Source organism: Rhinolophus hipposideros (assembly GCF_964194185.1).
Source record: "Rhinolophus hipposideros genome assembly, chromosome: 1".
Lineage (NCBI taxonomy): Eukaryota > Metazoa > Chordata > Mammalia > Chiroptera > Rhinolophidae > Rhinolophus > Rhinolophus hipposideros.
The window spans coordinates 73,651,602-73,673,516 of NC_138047.1; the positions used below are offsets into that span (position 1 = coordinate 73,651,602).

Genomic DNA, 21,915 nt, shown 5'->3' on the forward strand with positions numbered 1-21,915 from the left:
GAAGAACTAAATAAACGGAGAGATATTCTATATTCATGGATAGGAAGGGTCAATATTGTCAAGATGTCAGTTCTCTCCTACTTAATCTACAGATTCAATACAATCCCAATCAAAATCCCAGCAAGTTATTTTGTGGATATTGACAAACTGCCTCCAAAGTTTATATGAAGAGGCAAAATATCCAGCGTACTCAATATTGAAGGAGAAGAGCAAAGTTGGAGGACTGACATTATCCAACTTCAAGACTTACACTATAAAGATATAATAAAGGCAATGTAGTATTGGCAAAAGAAGACAAATAATCAATGGAACAGAATAAAGAGCCCAGAAATAGACCCACATAAATAGTCAATGATATTTAACAACATAGCAAAGAAAATACAATAGAGAAAGATAATCTTTTCAAAAATGGTGCTGGAACAACTGGACATTCATATGCAAAAAAAAAAAAAGTGAATCTAGACACAAAATTAAACCATTCACAAAAATTACCTCATAATGGATCAGAGGCCTGAATGTAAATTACGAAACTATAAAATTTCTAGAAGATTATATAGGAGAAAAATCTGGATGACCTTGGGTATGGCAATGACTTTTTAAGTACAATACCAAAGACATTATCCATAAAAATAATAATTGATTAGCTGGGTTTATTAAAATAAAAAACTGCTCTGGGAAAGAAACTGTCAAGAGAATAGGACAAACTATAGACTGGGAGAAAATATTTGCAAGGCATATTTGATAAAAGGTCTGTTTTCCAAAATACGTGAAGAACTCTTAAAACTCAACAATAAAAAAAAACAAACCCTGAACAATAAGGAAACTAAGAACACAATTCAAAAATGGGCAAAATATCCACTAAATTCCTCATCAAAGAAGATGTATATATTAAAAATAACCTGACCAGTTAGGAGATACAGATTGTATTTTCCAAATACAAATCACAAAATGGGCATAGCAGCAAAATATAGAAGTTCTGGGGAACCTCAACCTTCTGGCATCATTTTGAAGCAGACCCTTTGTTAACTCCTTTATTTACCTTGCTGTCCATTTCATCTAGCAGAAGGGAGGAAACAATGAGTGACACTGCTGACTTGTACCTAGTTCTGACTCTTAAGGAAAGAGTTCAGTTTATTTTGCATAGAAGGACTCATTAGGTGAAAATGACCAGTCATTTTGGACTTTGTACATGCAAGTCAGTGTACACTACAGATAGTCAAACAAATTTAAACAAATTGAAGTATATTTTCTCAAAGCTCACAAGAGAGAAAAATAAGTACTGAATGAATTGAAGGCGTTCACGAAGCCATAAATGTCTGCTACATTTTGAAGTGCACAGTTTTCTGCGCCCTCCCCTCCATCCCAGCTCTCGTTCACATTGCTTGGGTACATACTTTGTTAGATAGGTAAAGACAGCCCTTGCTGCTACAACCCCCATGAATTGGAACAGGAAACTGTCTAAACTGAAGGAAGCCCCAGGTGGGTTGCAGCAAGCCAGAAATGGTTGGTACTAATTCTATTCAATACCGAGGTTTCAAAACTACCCATCAAACCCTTTCTCTTGGGAAAGTACACATACACTTGGCATACAGAGAAGGTGGACATGTATAATTTGCAGCTGCAGATATGAATTGTGTTGTGCAGTTTTTCCTGTTACTTCTCAAAAACTATACATATCATGAAATTGGGAGGCAGAGACTCCTCAGGATGGCTCTATTATTCCAAAGAAGTAAGTTTTCCTTGTATTTTTTTGGTAGGTAATAACATATTGTAAGTTATGCATTATTGTCAGTAACCTGAGCATATTTTTTCCTGATAGGAACTCTAGAGCCTCTGGAAAACCGGACAGGCAAGAGAAGTACAATTTCATGATTAAATGTAACAGGAAATTATAATGGGGCTTTTGATATTGTTTCAGTTTTGGCTAAGAACTCCAAAGCCAAGCAATATAGGTGCCAAAATTACCCAATAATCTAAGGCAAGGTACTAGACTACCCTATGTAGGACATGCTAAGACACAGAAAATTTCTTTTGCCTGCATTATCTCATCTCCTATCTGTAAGCTAATAAGGGAGAGCAAATAATTCATGGGGCAGGGCAGAAATGGTTGGGAGGGAGGATTTCTTCGGAGAAAGTTGTCAGTGTGCTGTACGTGTCTTTCCTACTTTTTGGTGAGGGTGAAGGAAGCAGCCCCCCTCCCCCCCATCTGAAGCCAAGAGAAGAAAACCACTCAGAAAGCTTCAGACATTTTCTCTGGAACCTGAAAAACTCAAGGTCTTGTATCTGAAACGGAAAAAAAAAACTTAAAGCCATAGGCAGGTGAAACAACATGTCTGGTTGCAGAATGAAGTAGCACAGGATTTAGTGGGGACAAGGACACAAGTGCATCTCCCATGGACTAAAAGTGGACCCTGCAAAGGGGTACAGTTGTAGATTATCTTAAGAGGAACTTTACTAAAGAGATCCACCTTGAGACAGAAGGTGACTGGTGGAAGCCAAGGGCTGAAGCCAAAGTCTTAATTGACCAGTTGTGGAAAGAATTGTTCCTATAAAGGAATTGCAGGTAGAAGATCCCTACTAGGGCAGAGGTTCTTTGTGAAAACCACAGAAATTGACCAATCCAGAAGGAATCCAGTATATAAAAGATGCTACACTCAAAGGGCATCAATAGCTGATTGCAACAGTACTGGTCATGTAAAGTGTAATTTTTTCTCCAAATTTCCCTTCCTTTCTAGGCTGGACAATGGAGGGGGCTTGAAACAGTAGCTAGCAACTGGTGGGAGAGATGGAGCATGGAAAGGAGAAGAAGTAAACATCTCACTCCTTCTCCACTGCAGATTTAGTTGGGTGGGGTAGGGGTCTCAGCTGAGTCAGCCAGGCAGAGCAACAGAGCTCACCAAGCCAATCAGATTCAGATTTGGCCTGTGGGGGGCAGGCTCAACAAAGGCAAGAGGGCGCCCACCTGTCAGCTGCACAGAAGGCGGACCCCTCACTGGGAAAATGCTCACTATCCTCCAGTCCTCCCTCTGAAGTCACACATCTCAGTGTGCCCCCCCTACCTCGTATGTCTCTGTGGGGACAAAACCCTAAAAAGCAGTTTCCAGGCTCTCGGCCTCACATAGAAAGGTGCTGGCTCGGGTAGTAAATGGCCATCAACTGTGATCAGATGCCAGCAGCTGTGGCTAGTTGGCCGTCAGCTGTAACCCGTAGGCCATTGGCCACTAATATAACGGCTGTGGCTACGCTAGCAAAAGAGAGGGAATGGGGGCTAGCAAGAAGATGGTGGTGGCTGAGCCTGCAAGCGGCGCAGTGAGGGTTGAGAACAGTGTGGCTTCTGCTTCCTGTGTCTCCAACCCAGCCGCCAGCGAGACTATAGTGGTGTGGAAAGGGCAGTGTCCTCTCCAAGGCTCTGGAGAAGCGCCAGTCTCCTGCTCCTCTCCCAGCTTCAGCCCAGCCACCAGCGAGAATACATTGGTTTGACTCACCTACTTATGGCTCCGTGGGTGTTCCTTTTTGGCCTTACCGTGTCCTGCGTTCTTGGGCGGGGAGTGGGAGCTGAGACCCTGCACGACAAATGGCGCAGCGAGCAGGGTCCCCTGCGCGACAGTCTCCAAAGCCCTCAAGTCACCATCCCTCTGGTGGAATCCAACGTGAGTGCCTCTGAGCAAGTGAGTCTGTGCATGGCCCATTTAAGAGGATGTCTGGTTTTCCTGTATCCTTCCAACCCACCTGAACAGTTGGAATCCCCGCTGTTTTTCACAGCCAGATGTGGAGGCTCCTCTTCTGGCATCAGTACACTGGTCTGAGGAGCCTGTTGTGGGGGGCTAGAGTCCCCCCCCCGGGGGGAACCTCCAGGGCTGAGATATCCCTCCTGAGTCTCAACTGCCACATCTTTCTATATTATTATATGCCTTATTTACTTATAATTTATACCTCAAAAGACCTTGAAACTTCAGAGAAGAAAAATAGTCCATCTTTGGGTTAAAATGATAGAATAAGAGCATTCTGGTTTAATAGCATTCCAAAGAGGAAATATTTAGGGGTTTTATACAACTCAGTATTTGTCAACAATGGAGATGGCTGACTAAAGAATATATAAATACAGCCTGAATTTACTGGTATATTATTCAGAATAACTATATTATTTAGATTGCATATGGAATATTGAGTTTAAGTATACTTAGAGATATTTAATTAAGAATAAAGGCAACATGATGGTAGGGGAGAAGGGGGCATGCCAGCTGTCTTCAATTATCAGAGGGACTGAACTTATTCTGTGATGCTCCAGAGAGCCGACTAGGGAGGCAGACCTTTCTTTTAACCATAAGGGAAAAATTGCCCTGCGAAGTTGACTAACCACCTGTAGTACCTGTAAACATGATTTACTTACTGAGTTTTGGATTGGAAACCATCCATCTTTAGTGATGCAAACTTTTATTTTAAAAGTTGCACATTTTCAAAATTTGAAGATCAGGGCAATGAATACCTCACTTCTATGTCCTTCATCTAGATGTAACAATTAAATTTCTCTCTCTCTCTGTCTCTGTCTCTCTGTCTCTGTCTCTCTCTCTCTGTCTCTGTCTCTGTCTCTGTCTCTCTGTCTCTGTCTCTCTCTCTCTGTCTCTCTCTCTCTCACACACACACATTTTGGTTAGCCATATTAAAGGAAGTTGCAAATTTCATGAAATTCATCCTTAACTTCTTCAGCAAGTATCTCCTAAGAACAAGGACATTACTGTTACCATCAATCTTTAAGATAACCTTCAAGGTTTTCTCATAAGCAAGTCAGAAAAATAGTGTCTGTTTTCCCTGTAACACAGGATTCAGTCATTGAGGTTATAAACTCTGCCCTGCCTACCTCACAGGTTGCATTGCCGGAAGGCCTGCTATCTGCAAGGCATTCAAAGAATATGAAAAGTCAAGAAGTAAAGGTCAAGTGAAAATTTTGGAGAATCAGACAAAATATTACACATGGACGTACTTTAAAAATGTCAACTATGATGTAAATGAAAGTTGTTATTCATTCCTTGAATTCTTTTTCTCAAATGGGATCTAGGAGATGCAAAAATGTTAAATAACAAACACCAGAGGGCACTATAGTAGCGTTTAGAAAATGACACTAAGATGAAGAGACAGCGACTATCTCTTTTTAAAAAAGTATTTATTTACTTTTTTCAGTTACAGTTACATTCAATATTATTTTATATTAGTTTCAGGTGTAGTGGTTAGACATTTATATAATTTGGGGGTGATTCCCCTGATTAGTCTACTATCCACCTGGTACTATACATAGTTGTTGCAACATTGTTAGCTTTATTTTGTATGCTGTACTTTGTATCCCTGTGACTATTTTGTAACTACCAATTTGTATTTTTTAATCCCTTCACCTTTTTCACCCAGCTCCTCCCCCAACCCCCTTTCCTCTGGCAATCGTAACTTTGTTCTCTATATGTATCAGTTTGTTCTGTTTTGTTTGTTCATTTATTTTGTTCTTTAGATTCCACATATAAGTGAAATCATATGGTATTTGTCTTTCTCAGTCTGACTTAGCATAACACCCTCTAGGTCTATCCTTGTTGGACCATGACTGTATTTTAAAAATGTATTTTTCCCTATACTTTACATCCCTGTAGCTATTTCCTAATTACCAAATTGTACTCTTTTTTTTGGTTTAATATTATTATTTTTTCTTTTTATTAGTTTCAGGTGCACAAGACAAGGTACTATTTAGACGTTCATCATTTATAGAGCTACAAAAAGCAATGTAGACAAATAAAAAGAAACATTCAACCAAAAAAAATGTATTTTTTTCCTCTGAAGAATATACTGTGATTGTATTGTCTTCTAAATTCAAATATTGTTCACCCTATTAACTGGCATTCTTAAACATGTATAATGATTTCAGACCAAAAATATCATTAGAAAAATATACCTATATATCTTATTATGTTAGAGAATCCAAACTTTTAAAATAACGCCCCCTCCCCCCTTTTGGAGGGGTCAAGTTCCATTCCAGTTTGGTGGACACAGCATGTGTTAAGATTTCCACAAAGACACTCAGAGCCAAAGGAGCTCCGGGAAGGAAAAAAGCTTTGTGACTGCCAACATCTGAAAAGGAGGTGGGTCTCCAACTGGATCTGGGGAGGACTGAGGAAACCAAGGAGAGGAGGGGAAGGGGTGAAGAGGAAGAACATAACTGATACAGGGAAAAGCATGAGAAATGCCAACCACCTGTGGAGTGGGTCCCATTCCTCACAATGCCAATAAAGGAACCAATTACAGAATGATTAATTGGCTTCTATTTCTAATGAAAGAGGATCTTAAATGAGCAGGAATATAAATTTCTACTTTGAGATATTAGTACCTTCTTCAGCCAAAGCTTCAGAAAAGTTTATCTTCTTTCAGAGGTCAACATGTGGTAAACATTTTTTTTTTTTTTAAACTGGTGGGTTTCAGAAATCATGCTAAGCTAAGGGCTAGTCTTTGCTACTCTGATCCAGATTATTATGTCTTATTCTTAAACTGTTCAGGTAGCATCTATGGGTCTAATACTTTGAAAACTCTCGTTTTGCTTTTCATATAAATCAGTCTGTTAAATCTTGTAACTACAGATTGCCGATAATACTTTGTTATAAGTGCATTGCTTTTTCTCAATTTTAGTTGACTATAAAATAGACTACTTAGTGCAAATTACAATCATTAAACTCTGTAAAGCTCTAAATATTATATGTTACAATAATTATGAAAGATAAAAAGGGTAAGTATTTAATAAAGATGGAAATTTGAGGGTATAGATATTTTTCTTTTTAAAAATCTTCATATACATATTCATATATGAGTATATAGCTTCTGGTATCTGACTACTTGTGATTATAGTTTATAGCGGTAAAGTGGGGCTAAGAAAAAAGAAATAAACACTTGTTAAAAATGAAATTATTTAGCAGTTTATTAAAGAAGAATAGCTTGTACCTTATTGGAACTCAGAAATCACATAACAGCATTGTATACAATGTATATATATTTTAAAGATAATATAGGTATCTTATGTATATGTACATATAATAGTGATTTTCTTCTAGTAAAATTTTTTTATTATGAAAAATTTTAAATGTATACAAAAATAGATAGTATACTGAAATCCCATATATTTATCACCCAACCTAAAAATTTGTGAATGTATAGCCAATCTAGTTTTTTATTACCCTTTCATCATCACTTCCACTTCTCTAGAACTAGTTTTAAACAATTCCTAAACATCATATGATTCTATTCATAAACACATCAGTTATCATAGTTATTTAACATAGGAAATATTAATATATTTTATAGATACAAATGTTGTAATTTTTATAGCTATTTGATGTTGAGATGTTAACTATGAATATTTATTTAAATTCATGGTGATCCTTGGTTCATCATATCAGGTTGTAAATTAACTGGACAGGTTCGGATTCAGTCAGATAGTATTCCAAATTGTGCCTGGCATCTTCAAAAGAGCAAGACTGTTCGAATGCTGTTAATAATTATAAAACAATAATCTGTAATTTTCATGATAAATTTAACCAAAACCCACAAATAATTTTTGTTTTTGCATTTCAGGATTTGAGTTAATCTTTCTTTATAGGCACACGATTTGCTAAGCCTAATTTCATTTGTCTTGTCACCCTCATCCATTCAGGGCATTAATAATATTTTATATACAGTGCCAATAAGCTGGCTGGAAATTGAGGACCCTTACTTGCCCCTGGGTCCTTTTTGCCCAGTGGTGCTGTAGAGAAGTAGAGCGTGCCAACATTGTAGTGAAGTTTTCATCTTGAAGTAGTCACTACTCTTGGCTCTTTTGTAGCCTTGGGCAAATTGGGCATCAAAACGGGGTGGTTGGTGTGCTGGGATGCTACTTTCTTAGAACCCAAATATTCCTGGATAACTTCTTCCACATGTGGAAACAGAGAGGGCTAAGCCTCAAGAACAGAGAATTCCTTATCTCAGACCTTACAGCTGGAGCTGTGGAGTCTCTGGCATCAGTAGGTTGCCGTGCATAAAAATGTTTTCTTCACTCAGGGACTGGAAGCTACACCTCTCTGTGGAGGGACAACCTCTGTGTCTTTTCCTCACCATGAGTAAGGGTCACTGTACCTTAAAAGGCCAATTGATCACTATATCCTATCCCCTCTCCTCCACTTCTACGCTTCTGTGTAGTTGGTATGGCAGGAGAGCCTGTCCTCAATTGTGTTTCCTGTATCTATATAGTAAGCACACCTGGGAAGGCCAACCCTTTGCCTTCTCCATCTGTGTGGGAAGTCAGTGAGCCAGAGGGGGAGTAGGCGGCTTCATTCAGGTGTTTGCCCTATGCCTCCATTTTACCACTATCAGGCCTACCTTAAGAGTATGGGAGACTTGCCCAGTTATTAATAAATAATGTAATCTTTTCCATTTGGCTGCCCCTTAGCATTCCTTGTTGGGTATATTCCATGAATGAAACTCTAGGGAAAAGGGGTAGTGGTGGAGATGCTATGAGCTCCAGGGTCTAAAGCCCCCAACCCCAACCAGCTCCTAACTTAAGGAATACGCCTTATGGGGATTTTGAGGTCTTGCAAGATATTGGGGGGCTTATACATTAAGTTACTTAGCATAGCTTAAAAAAGTGTTTGTTTCTTTTCTTTTTATTGAACTTCTTCTTGATATGTTGTAGCTAATATGTTTCCAAATTAGAGAAAAATGTCAGTAAGGACATTTTCTTAGGTTTCTGCTCCATGAAATAACCTGGGTCCTATACCTTTCCAGCGATGGTGTCATGGACTTATTTTCTTCTTTTGTAACATTCCTTCTCTGCATCAAACTTCTGTCATTTAACATTAGGCCTTTTCTCCCCTCTCTTTTATAATGTCTTCTCTTTTCTTTGCTTTTTTTTTTGTCCTGCGTCTCCTCCATGCAACATTGTTCCTGGTGTTTTAGCCTTTGCTTCTATTGATCAAGGCTGTGCATGGAGATTCTAGTCTTACCCATGCCCTAACTGGGAGGAATCCCCCAGTGGGGAACTTTTTATAAATCAGTTCTCAGGGTCCATGCCAAGGGAGCATAACAGAGCTGAAATTGTGGCTCAGATGTGTCTTATAGGAGATCTATGACAAAGCAAGAGAATGAGAGAGTTGGGACATCCTTTAAGTACCTGATACTTGCTACTTACTGCTCACATCTGTATGGTTTTCACCTGATTCTGAGACAGAAGGGTGTGCAGTGTGCACTCGTCGTCAAGTTACCTAACATAATGATTCCAGAGCCAGGGCTATATTGTACTAGAGGGGCTTCACATTATTCTATAGAAACGTCTCTTTCTAGGGAGCAGCCCCAACTGAGTTAGCGGTTGTACAAGGGAAAATATGTGTCAGTTTATACCACCACTCAATGTTGGAACAGTGCATGGCAATGTACCTTATGGAAACAGAGTAGGAAGCTTCCCCCCCAACCTAAATGGCCACTATTTAATCTCTTAAGTACATCACATAGAGTACATCTGATGATGGGGAAAATGTCAGAAAAGACAAACTGACAAGTTTTTATCATCAAATAAAAATAGAATCATCATAAAGGTTTTTCAAACCACCTATTCAAATGTTTGGTAATTTACCTTTTTCCTTGGTACATTAGGTCAAAAGCCTCATTGATTTTGTCAAAAGGCAGGGTATGGGTCACCAATGCATCCAGATTGAATTTCTTATTCTTGTAGTCAGTAATCAACTTCGGGATAGAATCTTTACCTTTCCAACCTGTAATTTGGCCAAAATTCCAAATAAAGACATGCTGCTTGACATAAAGAGGTAGTTTAATCAGTATTTGTTGAATAAATGAAATTATTTTGTCATAGTTGGCTTACTTCAAATAGATGAAACTCCCTCCCATCTTTAACTTTTTATACTTTTATCTACTTTAACAATTTTTCTTCATAAGAAAAATTCAAGATTATTTTCTATTTCTCGATAGAAATTATCTTAGTTTGGTCAAAGTTTGCCTTTTGTTCCTCAATGTTAGTTCATTTTAATGCAAATTGAACTTCAGTTTGCAAGTGGTAGTTATCCTTCTATACAAACTTTACTTTCAAATAATTAATTAATAGAATAGTTTTTATGTAGTCTTTAGATGTATTCTAGGCACTCACTATTTAAACAACAAATTATTTTCCTTTCCTTTCAATAATCTTCATTATAAGACTTTCAGTACTACTATGGAGAAAATTAAAAGAAAAAAAATACTGACCACCAAATAATGTTCCATTGATGGTACGGCCAGTTAGTAGGTCTATTAGAGAAATAGTCAATCCTTTGTCATCAATGGCAGCTCCAATGAGAGTACATGACCCCCAGCCTACTGTTGTACACTCCAGAGCTGCTTTCTGGAAGGTCAAACACAAAAGGCTAGCTGAGTAAAAGTAGAACATGACTTCAGTGGATGTGTACTGTGTTTCAGGGAAAATTTATACTTTGCATATGAGATAATGGGCATCAAGCTAATGAGATCATAGTATTATACTCGTGGATCAAGCTTTGAGGCTTATGTTTTAGATAAAACATTCAATAAAATTATGAACTTCATCAAAAAAGATATTTAAAAGAGACAACATATTATTTCCCTCTCTTTAATACCATAGTTATGCTGAACCTAGAATGTATATCAAGAAAAATACACATACTTGAAGTTAGAAAAGATCTGTAGATGATATTATAAACTCTCATCAGCAAGCTTTTGACTATTTACCATGGGTATATAGTAAAGTATTTGCAATTCCAGGGGCATATGATCAAAATCTTTAAAGTCACAAAGAGAAGGTGATTAAGAATTCACTAGAGCCTAGGATGAGGCATATACTATAAACTTAGTAGATCTCAATGTAGGATAGATGAAAATAAATGCTGTTTAAAATAGAGGGCAAAATAGTTAAACAAAATGACATTGGCTGCTGCTCATGAGACATTTCATTGACCACCCTATACTTTTTAGCTCTCCTACAGTTAGGTAGAGTGATGTGACTAGTTCTGGCCAATCGGCTATGAGCAGAAGTGAGATCTGAACAGACAGAACTGGATCAATTGTAGGTTGCTGACCTCTCCACATTCTTCTTTTAGATGGGAGTGGGTACCCTTGGCTGCTAGGGTGTCACCAGTCACCTTCTCTTACTCCTTTATATCTACCTTCTCTTTTCTTACTTTTTTGCCCACTTCTCAGATGCACAATTCTTTTAAAATTTTCATTTCTAAGTTTTCTCTTAATTTGTTGCTGAGTCTCATGTGGAAGAATAAATATAAATGTTAATAACATATTAATATTTATAGTAATCAGTAACATTTATTAAATATCAATCACCATATACCACATAATATCTAATATATTATTAATCAATATTAATTATTATATAAAGATATAATTTATATATGTATACAAATATGTTAATATTAAATATGAAATGAATAAATATATTAATATATGCTGTCAATGTTTATTCCTGTTAACAAACATTATTTGTTATATGCTGTTATAAAAAACATACATACCATGGCTTCAGATCCCCCTGCACAGTCAAGGGCAAAATCCACACCTCCGTCGGTCATTTCAACGATAACCTCCTGCACAGGTTTATGGAGGTCTCTAGGATTGAGGCAGTCCGTGGCTCCAAGGGCTTTGGCTTTTGTGAACTTCTCACTGTTGATGTCAACAGCTATGATTCTGGAAGCTCCTGCTACTTTGCAACCTATTACAGCAGAAAGACCGACACCTCCCAGACCAAAAACAGCACAAGTAGAACCAGGGGTGACCTGCAGGCAAGAAAACAATAAAATAGCTTGAAAAGAAGCTGGTCCCACTTTTTTGTTTTTTGTTTTATAAGGGACAGAGTGAGGTGGGGGCAGGAACATGTAAATAAAGGGCTGCCTGTTGTAAGATGAAATGATATAGCCACTTGGGGAAATCTGCCAATGTCAATATGGATGAATCACTGACTAAATTTGGGGAATCATTTGAGGGCCATTAGGATGATCAGTTCATAAGGAACAAGCCCTCGTGAAAATCATTTCCTTATTTGCTTTTCCCTTTAGTGTTATCAGAATAAAACTCTAAGACTCACACATTTTAAAGGGTTTATTGTTTTTCTTTTTTAATAGGTCACAAATAATTAGATGCCTACATTTCTAATAGCCCTTATCTGATAGTGTTATTATTACAGTTGGTTTTGAATGACCACTGATGTTTCTCTAAATATGAATTAACTCACTCAATCGTCCCAAATTATCAATTCATTTAAATGGAATGAGGTCCAAATTTCCTTTCATGGCGTTGAAGGATTTTTATTATCTGACAGGTTACCTTCCAACTTAATCTCAATGATATTTCCAGTACTATAGCCACGTCAAACAGTTGCACTTTGCCTTTCCTCACCGGAGACCCTCTCTTGGAGCCACAAAGGGAGTAGGATGAGAAGCAGAGATGAATTACTACAGTTTAGGGAGAGGAATTTGTAGCATCAGGGAGAAAGTAGGAGGGAGATGGAGATGCGTGGGGGTCTTTGTAGTTTCTATTGTCTCTTGACTGGGTCTGCTGTCCCAGGATGAAGATTTATATTTAGGGGACATATTTAAGCAGGCTGTATTTAAACTAGGGATGGTCTATAATATAACATACTAGTATAGGAATGTTAACATGGACTGGGAGCTAACTATATGCCAGCTGCTGGGCCAGATGTCTTACATATATGATATGATTTAATTATCACACCAATTTGTAGTAGATATTACGAGAGATAGGAGTAGAGAGGTTAAAGAACTTGGCTAAAATCACAGACGTAATACATGACAGAGCCAGGGTTTGAAGTTAATGCTTTATCACACTGCCACCCTAGTAACTTCTATTTTATATAACTTGGTGGTAACCATTTACCTTGGCAGTATTGATTGCAGCTCCATAGCCAGTTGAAAACCCACATCCAAGCAAACAAACTTTTTCTAAATTTGCATCATCATCTATTTTGGCAAGGTTAGTATCTGATACTACAGTGTACTGAGAGAAGGTACTCGTCCCCATGAAATGGAAAACTGGTTTTCCTTTGCAGGTAAACCTGCTGGTTTTGTCATCCATTAGTTCTTGATCAGCAATAGGATTTTTGACTTGACTAGAAATTTTTTTAAAAAAGATACAAAAAAAGAGACCATAAATGGACCACTGACTACTTTCTTGAAAAAAAATTAGGCATTAAATATTTGTTATGAAAATTTTATGATCTGGAATATTGATTAAATGACTTGAGAATTTTGCCTAAATAATTATACATAAACAAATATACAATATAATACATTATATATTTATTTGTTATATAAATAATATATTAATATTATATAATACATATATATAATATAATAAGTATATAATATAAATAACATATAATGTAACACATGATCTAGTAAATAGAAATAGTCTAAAGATAATAAAGATGATAATGATAAACTTTTTACTGAATAATTTTAATGTACCGAGAACTCTTTTAAGGGTTTTACATGTGTTAATTTAAAAAAATTTTATTGTGAACAACTCAAATATGTATAAAAATAGAAAGAATAACATAATGAATCTCAGTGTAACCATCTCCCAGCTTCAGCAATTATCAGCTCATGGTTGATCTAGTTTCATCTATTACCCACCCCCAACCCCCACACCACCACTTATCCTCCCCACATTTTGCACTATTTTGAAGTAAATACCAGACATCACTATTTCATTATAAACATTTCAGTATGTATCTCTAAAAGAGAAAGATTCTTGTGGGTCCACACAGTACATTTGGTTGATATGTCTCTTAAGTTTTTTTTAATTTATAGGTTCTCACTTTCCCCTTTGTTTTTTCCTTGCTATTTATTTATTGAAGAAACCGTCGTTTGTCCTGTAGAGTTTTCCTCATTCTGGATTTTTCTGATTGTGCTATTATAATTTGGTTTACCATGTTTCTCCATCCCTGTATTTCTTCTAAACTAATATTCTTGATCTAAATGCTTGATCTGATTTAGGGTTTTTTTATTTTTGTAAGAGTACTTCACAGGTTGTGTTGCATTATTTTCATCTGGAGGCATATAATACCTTGTCTCTCTTTTTGTTAGAAAGAATTGATGGCCCTTGCCAAAGTCTGTTATTTCATTAAAGCTTTACAAAAGGATGTATTAATTCTTTGAATACCTACAACAAACCTGTGAAGTAGACATTAGTATTATCATTCCTATTTTGTAGATGAAGAAACTGAGATGAGACACAGCAATAGATGTAACAAAAGTACAAACACTAGTTTCAATTAGCATTAAGGACAAATCTTTCTATAGTCGCAGTAAAGAATAAGGTGATTAAGATTTTGGACTCTGAAGCCATATTGCCTAGATTCAAAATTAAGCTCCAAGACATATCAATGTGGCATTGGAATAAATTACTGTGCATCATTGAATTCTCCTCTCATCTTCTGTAGAAATAGCTACTATTCTGAATTTGGTATTTATCATTCCAGTGATATATTTACACCTTTACACATGTGACTGTAAATAATATATGGTATTACTTTTGTATACAACACCTTACTAAATATATCTGTTAACAACTTGCTTCTTTCACTCAACATTATTTGTGTGAGATCACAGTGGGTTCCCCTTCTCCCCATGGGATATGTTCCAAGACTCTCAGTGGATACATGAAACCTTGGATGGTACCAAACCCTATATATACTATGTTCTTTTTCCTGTACATACATACCTACCTACATACATACATTTTCACTTAAAGGAAGCACTTATGGCTTCTCTTTTGCATATCTGAATCGCCAGCATCATTACTCTGGCACTTTGGGATTATTATGAAGTAAAATAAGGGCTACTTGAACACAAGCACTGAGATGCCATGACAGTGATCTAATAACTGAGATGGCTACTAAGTGATTAATGGCTGGGGAACTTTATACAGTGTGGATTCGCTGGATAAATTGATGATTCACGTTCTGGGCAGGGTGTTGTGGGATTTCATCCCACTGCTCAGAATGGTGTACAATTTAAAATTATGAATAGTTTATTTCTAGAATTTTCCATTTAATATCTTCAGACCATGGGTAGAGTGAAAGTGAAACCATGGATCAAAGGGATTACTGTATTTTATGTCAATACATGTAGATCAAGTTCAGCCATTTTCATTATTACTCCATTGTGTTGTTACATAATAATTTGTTAATCTAGTCTCTTATTGATGGACAATTGTGTTCTTTTCAATTGTTTGTTATTAATAGAAACAATGTTGTAATGAACATTCTAGTACGTGTATCGTTGGGTGGCTTCACGACAGTTTCTAAGAGTGCACCTAAGTATGCACCTCTTCAGCTCCTCTTGTATTGCCAATGTACTGCCCCAGATATTTGTACCAGTTTATACTCTTACTAGCAGTGTATAGAGCTTACCTGAGTTTTGTGCAAAAATTTGTGCGCGGGCTCAGACAGAACTTGCATTTTCCACATTGAGGTGCATACAATGGAATTACTTTGTCACCTAGAAAGAAAGGCCATACATTGGATGGTGCCTAAGATGTTACTTATAAATAGTTTCTACCAGATGTATTGGTGGAAAACACCATTCTTTATGGTAGACATTTTATTTTCAGCAGAAAGTATAGGTGGCTACAACATTTCGTTACTCTATAAAATGGCTGATTCCCCCAAGTCTTGCATATGCTGTCTTTTCTCTTTGTCTTTGTTTCTCTGCTGGGCAGTCAAACAACAAATCTGTATTGATATCATCAGATGATGAGTCCTGTCTGAGATACTGCTGATGCAGAGCCATTGCGACTCTCTGCATCATGGCTATTATTTACTACATTTCTAAATACCTGTATGGAATAGAACATCCTTACATAATAGGAGAGGTGGCGGGCAGTCATACGCTAGATATGGAGAGCAAATGTTATATCATCTCCGTGTTTCACCATTTGTTTTACTCTCAAATTCCAGGATTCTACTTTGTATTCAATTTACCAAGGCCCAATAATAATTAGCATTTGATCAACATTTAGTATGTGCCTGATACCATTCTAACTGCTTCCTTATATTGTCTCATTTAATTATCAGAAGAACCCTTTGAAATGGGTACTATTATTGTCCCCACTTTAGAAAACAGAAATCTGAGTCACAGAAAAGTGACTTAACTGGCTAAGGTCATACAGTCAGTAAGTGGCAGAGTTGGGACATTGGCCCGACTCCTTCATGGATGCAAAACTTCTGGGAACAACTGGTTTTTATGATCTTGTTTGGAATGGAAAGATACCAATACACCTCTAGGTTTTGAGCATTAAAGGAAAAAGAATGAAATGGTTCATTCTGCCTGACAAGTGAGGATTACAGAACCCCTATTCCAGTATTTGGTGTATCTGTTATGAAACATGGGGTAAATAATATCAGCCATTGGCATGTTTCATTAACATATTATTTTTATCTTTCAAACTTCCAAAAAGACAATTAAACTAACATTGACATATATATATATATTTCTCACTTAAATTACTGATAAATCTCATTCTTTAAATTCTTATAATATTAAATTATTTATATTATAATATTAAATTATTAAATTAGTTTTCTGTTTTATTTATTTATTTGATATAAGTTGTCATTTGTACCTCCATGGAAGCTTCAGTTTAAACTAACTGTAGTTTTGCTTCATGGGACAGTTTCTCAGTGCTATTTGTAAATAAAGTGACCATATTCCCTAGATTTTATTTAGACAATTCTGATTTCAAATATTCTGTTTCATTGTTAGACTGTGATAGATTGTGTGTCTCAGTTTTGCTTTGGAAAATATGGTGCCCCTGTGTAAACAGGGATAAATTATAGCATGCAAAGCCAGGATTGTGTCAGGAATTATGCCAGAAATATTCTGACATTTCCATTTAATTGGAATCAGAAAATAAAATACCTGGTTTGACACTGATCACTCCTGGTCCAACACTTTCCACAATTCCTGCAGCCTCATGGCCAAGGACCACCGGGAAAATAGGCTCCGTAAATTTAGGATGGATAACATGGGCATCAGTATGACACAGGGCAGTGGCAATTATCTACAAAGTAACCACATACTTGAGTTGTGTTTCTGTAATTATATGATTGGGTCCTTAGGTGGATAATTTTAGGCCCAATGTCACCTTGAAACAACATTCTTTGAGCTCAATAAAAGAATAATATTTTGAAAAAAAAGGTAAAAATAAAAATATGTTAGAATATATTCTTTTCCTCTTATACCTTTGTTTTCTACCTCTTGCTGTCATTGGAAAATCATAAAAAGAGATATAATTGGCAGTTACTGTCTCCAGGAGAGGAGAGATCAACGGTAATAGGGAAAAGTTAAACAAGTTTAACAGGCAGGAGGAATGGAGAGAACAGGTTTCTAGGTCTTGTTCAAATTTTGTTGAAATTATATGAAATGAAATAGAGGTAATAAAAATTTTATAATTAAAAGTGAGATATCAGATAAAGGATTGTCTAAATTAATTCCTGTATTATTATTGTTATTCAAGATTCTGCTTATGAGGATATCACATTTATTCTAACATATAAATTCTTACTGTGGTAGTCTGGAAGAAAAACATAATCCTGGCAGCTGTGGGGAAAATGGAGAAATTCTCCAAACTTGCCATCTATGATCTCTCTATGAGGAGTGGGTTCGCAGTGGTTTCTTCTCCCTGCTAACCCACCTCTGTCCCTTCATCTGGGCACCCAAGACCATATGCTATCCAGGGTAGCACTTTAGTTTTTCCTCTCCTTTGTTTTGAACCAAATTCACTAACTTCCTTTTAATAACACTTTCCAATAATTGCCAAATGGTAAACAAAAAGAAAACATAAGTAATCCTAATCCAAAGCATTAATGATTAATATTAAGATAATTTAATTAAATTTTAAGACCATTATCAATAACTACTGATAAATAATTAATAATTTACGCCTCCTGGGGCTAAGGCCTGTTTTTATCTGAAGCTTAAAATATGATTTCCCCATACAGAAAACTCCAGGGCCTCAGTCATATGGCATGGGCTTGACTTGACAGAAGCCACATCAGCACTTACTGCCTTGCCTGTCCTGTCCAGGGAAAGTCCCCACTCACCTGAATTCGAACTTCATGAGCCTTGGGGGGAGCTACCTCAACCTCTTCTATGCAAAGGGGCTTGCCTACTTCCCAGGCGATGGCTGCTTTGCATTTAATAACCTAGGGGAGAGAGAGGGAGAGAAGAAGAAAAGGAAAGAGAGAGAGAGAGAGAGAGAGAGAGAGAGAGAGAGAGAGAGAGAGAGAGAGAGAATACATATTTTTGATGGTTGTTATGCAATTGTGAATTATATTTTAAAACAACATTGGTCTTATTTATAAACTCGATATGTATTAATTATGGGAAGTTTGAAAGTACAAATAAAAACAACAGAAATAAAATCCACACTTGTAATTTCATCACCTGTAATTTCATGAGGTAAATCCTTTGAGTATCCCCAAATGGGATCATATTGATTATGATATTTTGTAATCTACTTTTTTCTACTTATTAATGTACTATGAATATTTTCCATATTCTTCTATTATTCATAATTCCTATCATGGGGAATCCTTTCAATCAACTTTAAATTGATGCCTTCTGAAAGTAATACCTGAAGGAAGCTTCTTTTAGTAAAAAAAAGAATTGAACAAAGAAATAGTGCATTTGCTTACTTTGCCCTTGGTGCTCATTTTTCTTGGGGAAACTCTCCTTGGAAATCTCTCTCTGACTTAAGAAGTTCTTCCACTTCTATCCAGGGTGCTCTGTCTCCTGTAATGAACTGTCAGTGAATAAATACCTGTCCTGCTCTTTTATTGTCCAATCACTTTCCTTTTTGTTGCTGTGATCTACAGCTCTGTGCCCAAGCCTCACACGTCATTTGTGCTATTATATTTCAGCTGCAAACACCCAATGCTCCCAGCCATTATTTGGAGCTGATTTTTGTTTATCCTTTTCCTTTTATTGCATAACATAAGATAATAAAGTTTATTAAACATACGAGGTCTGGCAATTAAGTTTGTGAGCTTGTTGCTATGATGGTGCTAACCTTTTTTTTATATCAGAGGGATTATTCATTATGAATTTGTATCAATGGGACAGTTAACCAAGTTTACTACTTGGAAGCACTGAAAAGGCTGCATGAAAAAGTTAGATGACCTGAACTTTTCACCAACAATTCATGGCTCTTGCATCATGGCAATGCACCAGCTCACACAGCACTATCTGTGAGGGGAATTTTAGCCAGGAAACAAATAACTGTATTGGAACACCCTCCCTACTCACCTGATCTGGCCCCCAATGACTTCTTTCTCTATCCAAAGATAAAGGAAATATTGAAAGGAAGACATTTTGATGATATTTAGGGCATCAAGTGTAATACAACGACAGCTCTGATGGCTATTCCAGAAAAAGAGTTCCAAAATTGTTTTGGAAGGTGGACTAGGTGCTGGCATTGGTGCATAGTTTCCCAAGGGGGATACTTCGAAGATGACTATAGTGATATTCAGCAATGAGGTATGTAGCACTTTTTCTAGGATGAGTTCACAAGCTTAATTGTCCTACCTAGTACACACAAGAGATAACACATAATTATAAGGGTCACTTCCACTGCTCCAGAATGCTTCCTATACCCATCCATCTTCACAATCCTAATAATCATTTTCTTGCATTTCTTTATGACTTATGCACCTCTATAAGTAGTTTAGTTTTACTTATTAAACATCTCATATGAATGAAATCTTAGTGTACGTATTCTTTCATGTCTTTTTTTCTTTCAGTTCCATGTTTGTGAGATTCATTCAAATTGCATGTAGCTGTTAATTTTCATTATCATTCATTTTTTTCTTTATTATCATGAATCAATGGTTGCATAAAAAAGTTTTCTTAGGGAAAATTCAGGACAAATATGCAGCCAGTACACATTATTAAAGTAATGCTGACTGTTAAAATATTAAAATAATTTTGTTTTAGTTGGTAAAAAGCCACAACCCCAAACTTCTAATATCCCTTTGAATTCTGCTGCAGCCCTAGGGAGCCCTTTTCATAATACATCTACCTAATACATAGAAACACACACAAGAGGCAGCTTAAATGGAGAGACAAAGAACATATCCCAAATGAAAGAACAGAACAAGCTCCAGAAAAAGAACTAAGCAAAATGGCGACAAGCAATCTATCCGACGTAGAGTTCAAAACACTGGTTATAATCTTGTTCAATGATCTCAGGGAGAACTTCAACAAAAAGATAGGAAATATAAAAATGGAGAAATAAAACATGAAAAAGAACCATTCAGAAATAAAGAATAAAATAACTGAAATGAAGACTACGTTAGAGGGAATCAATGATAGATTAGATGAAACAGCAGAATGGAATCAATGATTTAAAACATAAGGTAGCAGAATACATCCAAAAAGAACAGCAAAAAAGAAAAGAATTTTAAAAATGAGGATAGTACAATTGGACTCCGGGACAACATCAAATGTACCAACATTAGCATCATAGGGATACCAGAAGAAGAAAAGAGAGATCAAGGAATTGAAAACCTATTTGAAGAAATAATGATAGAAAACTTCCCTAATCTGGCAAAGGAAATATACAAGCCCAGGAAATGCAGAGTCCCAAACAAGTTGAACCCAAACAAGCCCACACCAAGAAACAGCATAACTGAAATGCTATAAATTAAAGACAGAGAGAATCTTAAAAGCAGCAAGAGGAAGCTTCCATAAGACTGTCAGCTGATTTCTCAACAGAATTTTTACAGGCTAGAAAGTGATGAAAAGCAAGGACCTACAACCAGGATTACTCTACTCAGCAAAACTATCATTTAGACTTGAATGGCAGATAAAAAAATTTCCCAGACAAGAAAAAGGTAAAGGAGTTCATCACCACCAAACCTGTATTACAAGGAATATTAGAGGAACATCTTCAAGATGGAAAAAAAAAGAGATAAAAAATGTGAATATAAAATGACAATAACTACATATCTATCAACAATTACTTTAAATGTAAATGGATTAAATGCTCCATAGGGTAGCTGAATGTATAACAAAAAAAGACCGTTACATGTGCTGCTTATAAGACACTTATTTTAGATTCAAAGACACACACAGACTGAAAGTAAACAGATGGAAAAAGATTTTTCATGAAAATGGAAACAAACAAACAAAAAAGCTGGGGTAGCAATACTTATTCTAGACAACATAGACTTAAAAACAAAGGCTATAGCAAGTGACAAAGGACCCAGTAATTCCACTTCTGGGTGATTATCTGAAGAAACCAAACCGTTACTTCAAGGGGACGTGTGCATCCATATGTTCATTGAAGCGTTATTTACAATGGCCAAGATGTGGAGGCAGCCTGGGTGTCCATCGATGGATGGATAAAGAGTAGATGGTACATATATATACAATAGAATATTGGTTGGCGATGGAAGGGAATAGGTTCTTGCCATCTGCAGTGGCACGGTTGGACCTGGACGGTATTGTGCTGATGGAGTGTCAGACAGAGAAAGACAGATGCAATATGATTTCACTTATATATGGAATCTAAAGAACAAAATTAACAAAACAGAAACAACAATACAGAGAACGTTTTGATGGTTACCAGATGGAAGGGAAAGGGGATTTGGGGAGCAGTGTGACAAAGGTGAAAGGATTAAAAAGTACAAGTTGGTAGTTACAAAATAGTCATGGGGATGTAAAGGAAAGCGTAGGAAATATAGTCAATAATGTGGTAATAACTATGTATAGTGCCACTAGACTAGACGGGGCAATTATTTCTTAAATTACATAAATGTCTAACCACTATGCTGTACACTTGAGATTAATATAAAAATATTGA

The 21,915-nt window shown here is 36.4% G+C and overlaps 1 protein-coding gene across 1 annotated transcript; it reads right to left on the reverse strand.

Moving 5' to 3' along the window:
* Window positions 1-6,923: 6,923 nt before the first annotated feature.
* On the reverse strand, window positions 6,924-18,840 carry ADH4 (alcohol dehydrogenase 4 (class II), pi polypeptide). The gene is made up of 9 exons (XM_081075060.1): window positions 18,749-18,840; window positions 18,155-18,256; window positions 16,971-17,112; window positions 15,464-15,551; window positions 12,925-13,156; window positions 11,547-11,807; window positions 10,255-10,390; window positions 9,629-9,767; window positions 6,924-7,513 (listed from the first exon to the last, which is right to left on the reverse strand). The coding sequence occupies exons 1-9, from the start codon at window positions 18,764-18,766 to the stop codon at window positions 7,489-7,491; spliced, it is 1,143 nt and encodes a 380-aa protein (XP_080931186.1). The 5' UTR covers window positions 18,767-18,840; the 3' UTR covers window positions 6,924-7,488.
* Window positions 18,841-21,915: the final 3,075 nt, after the last annotated feature.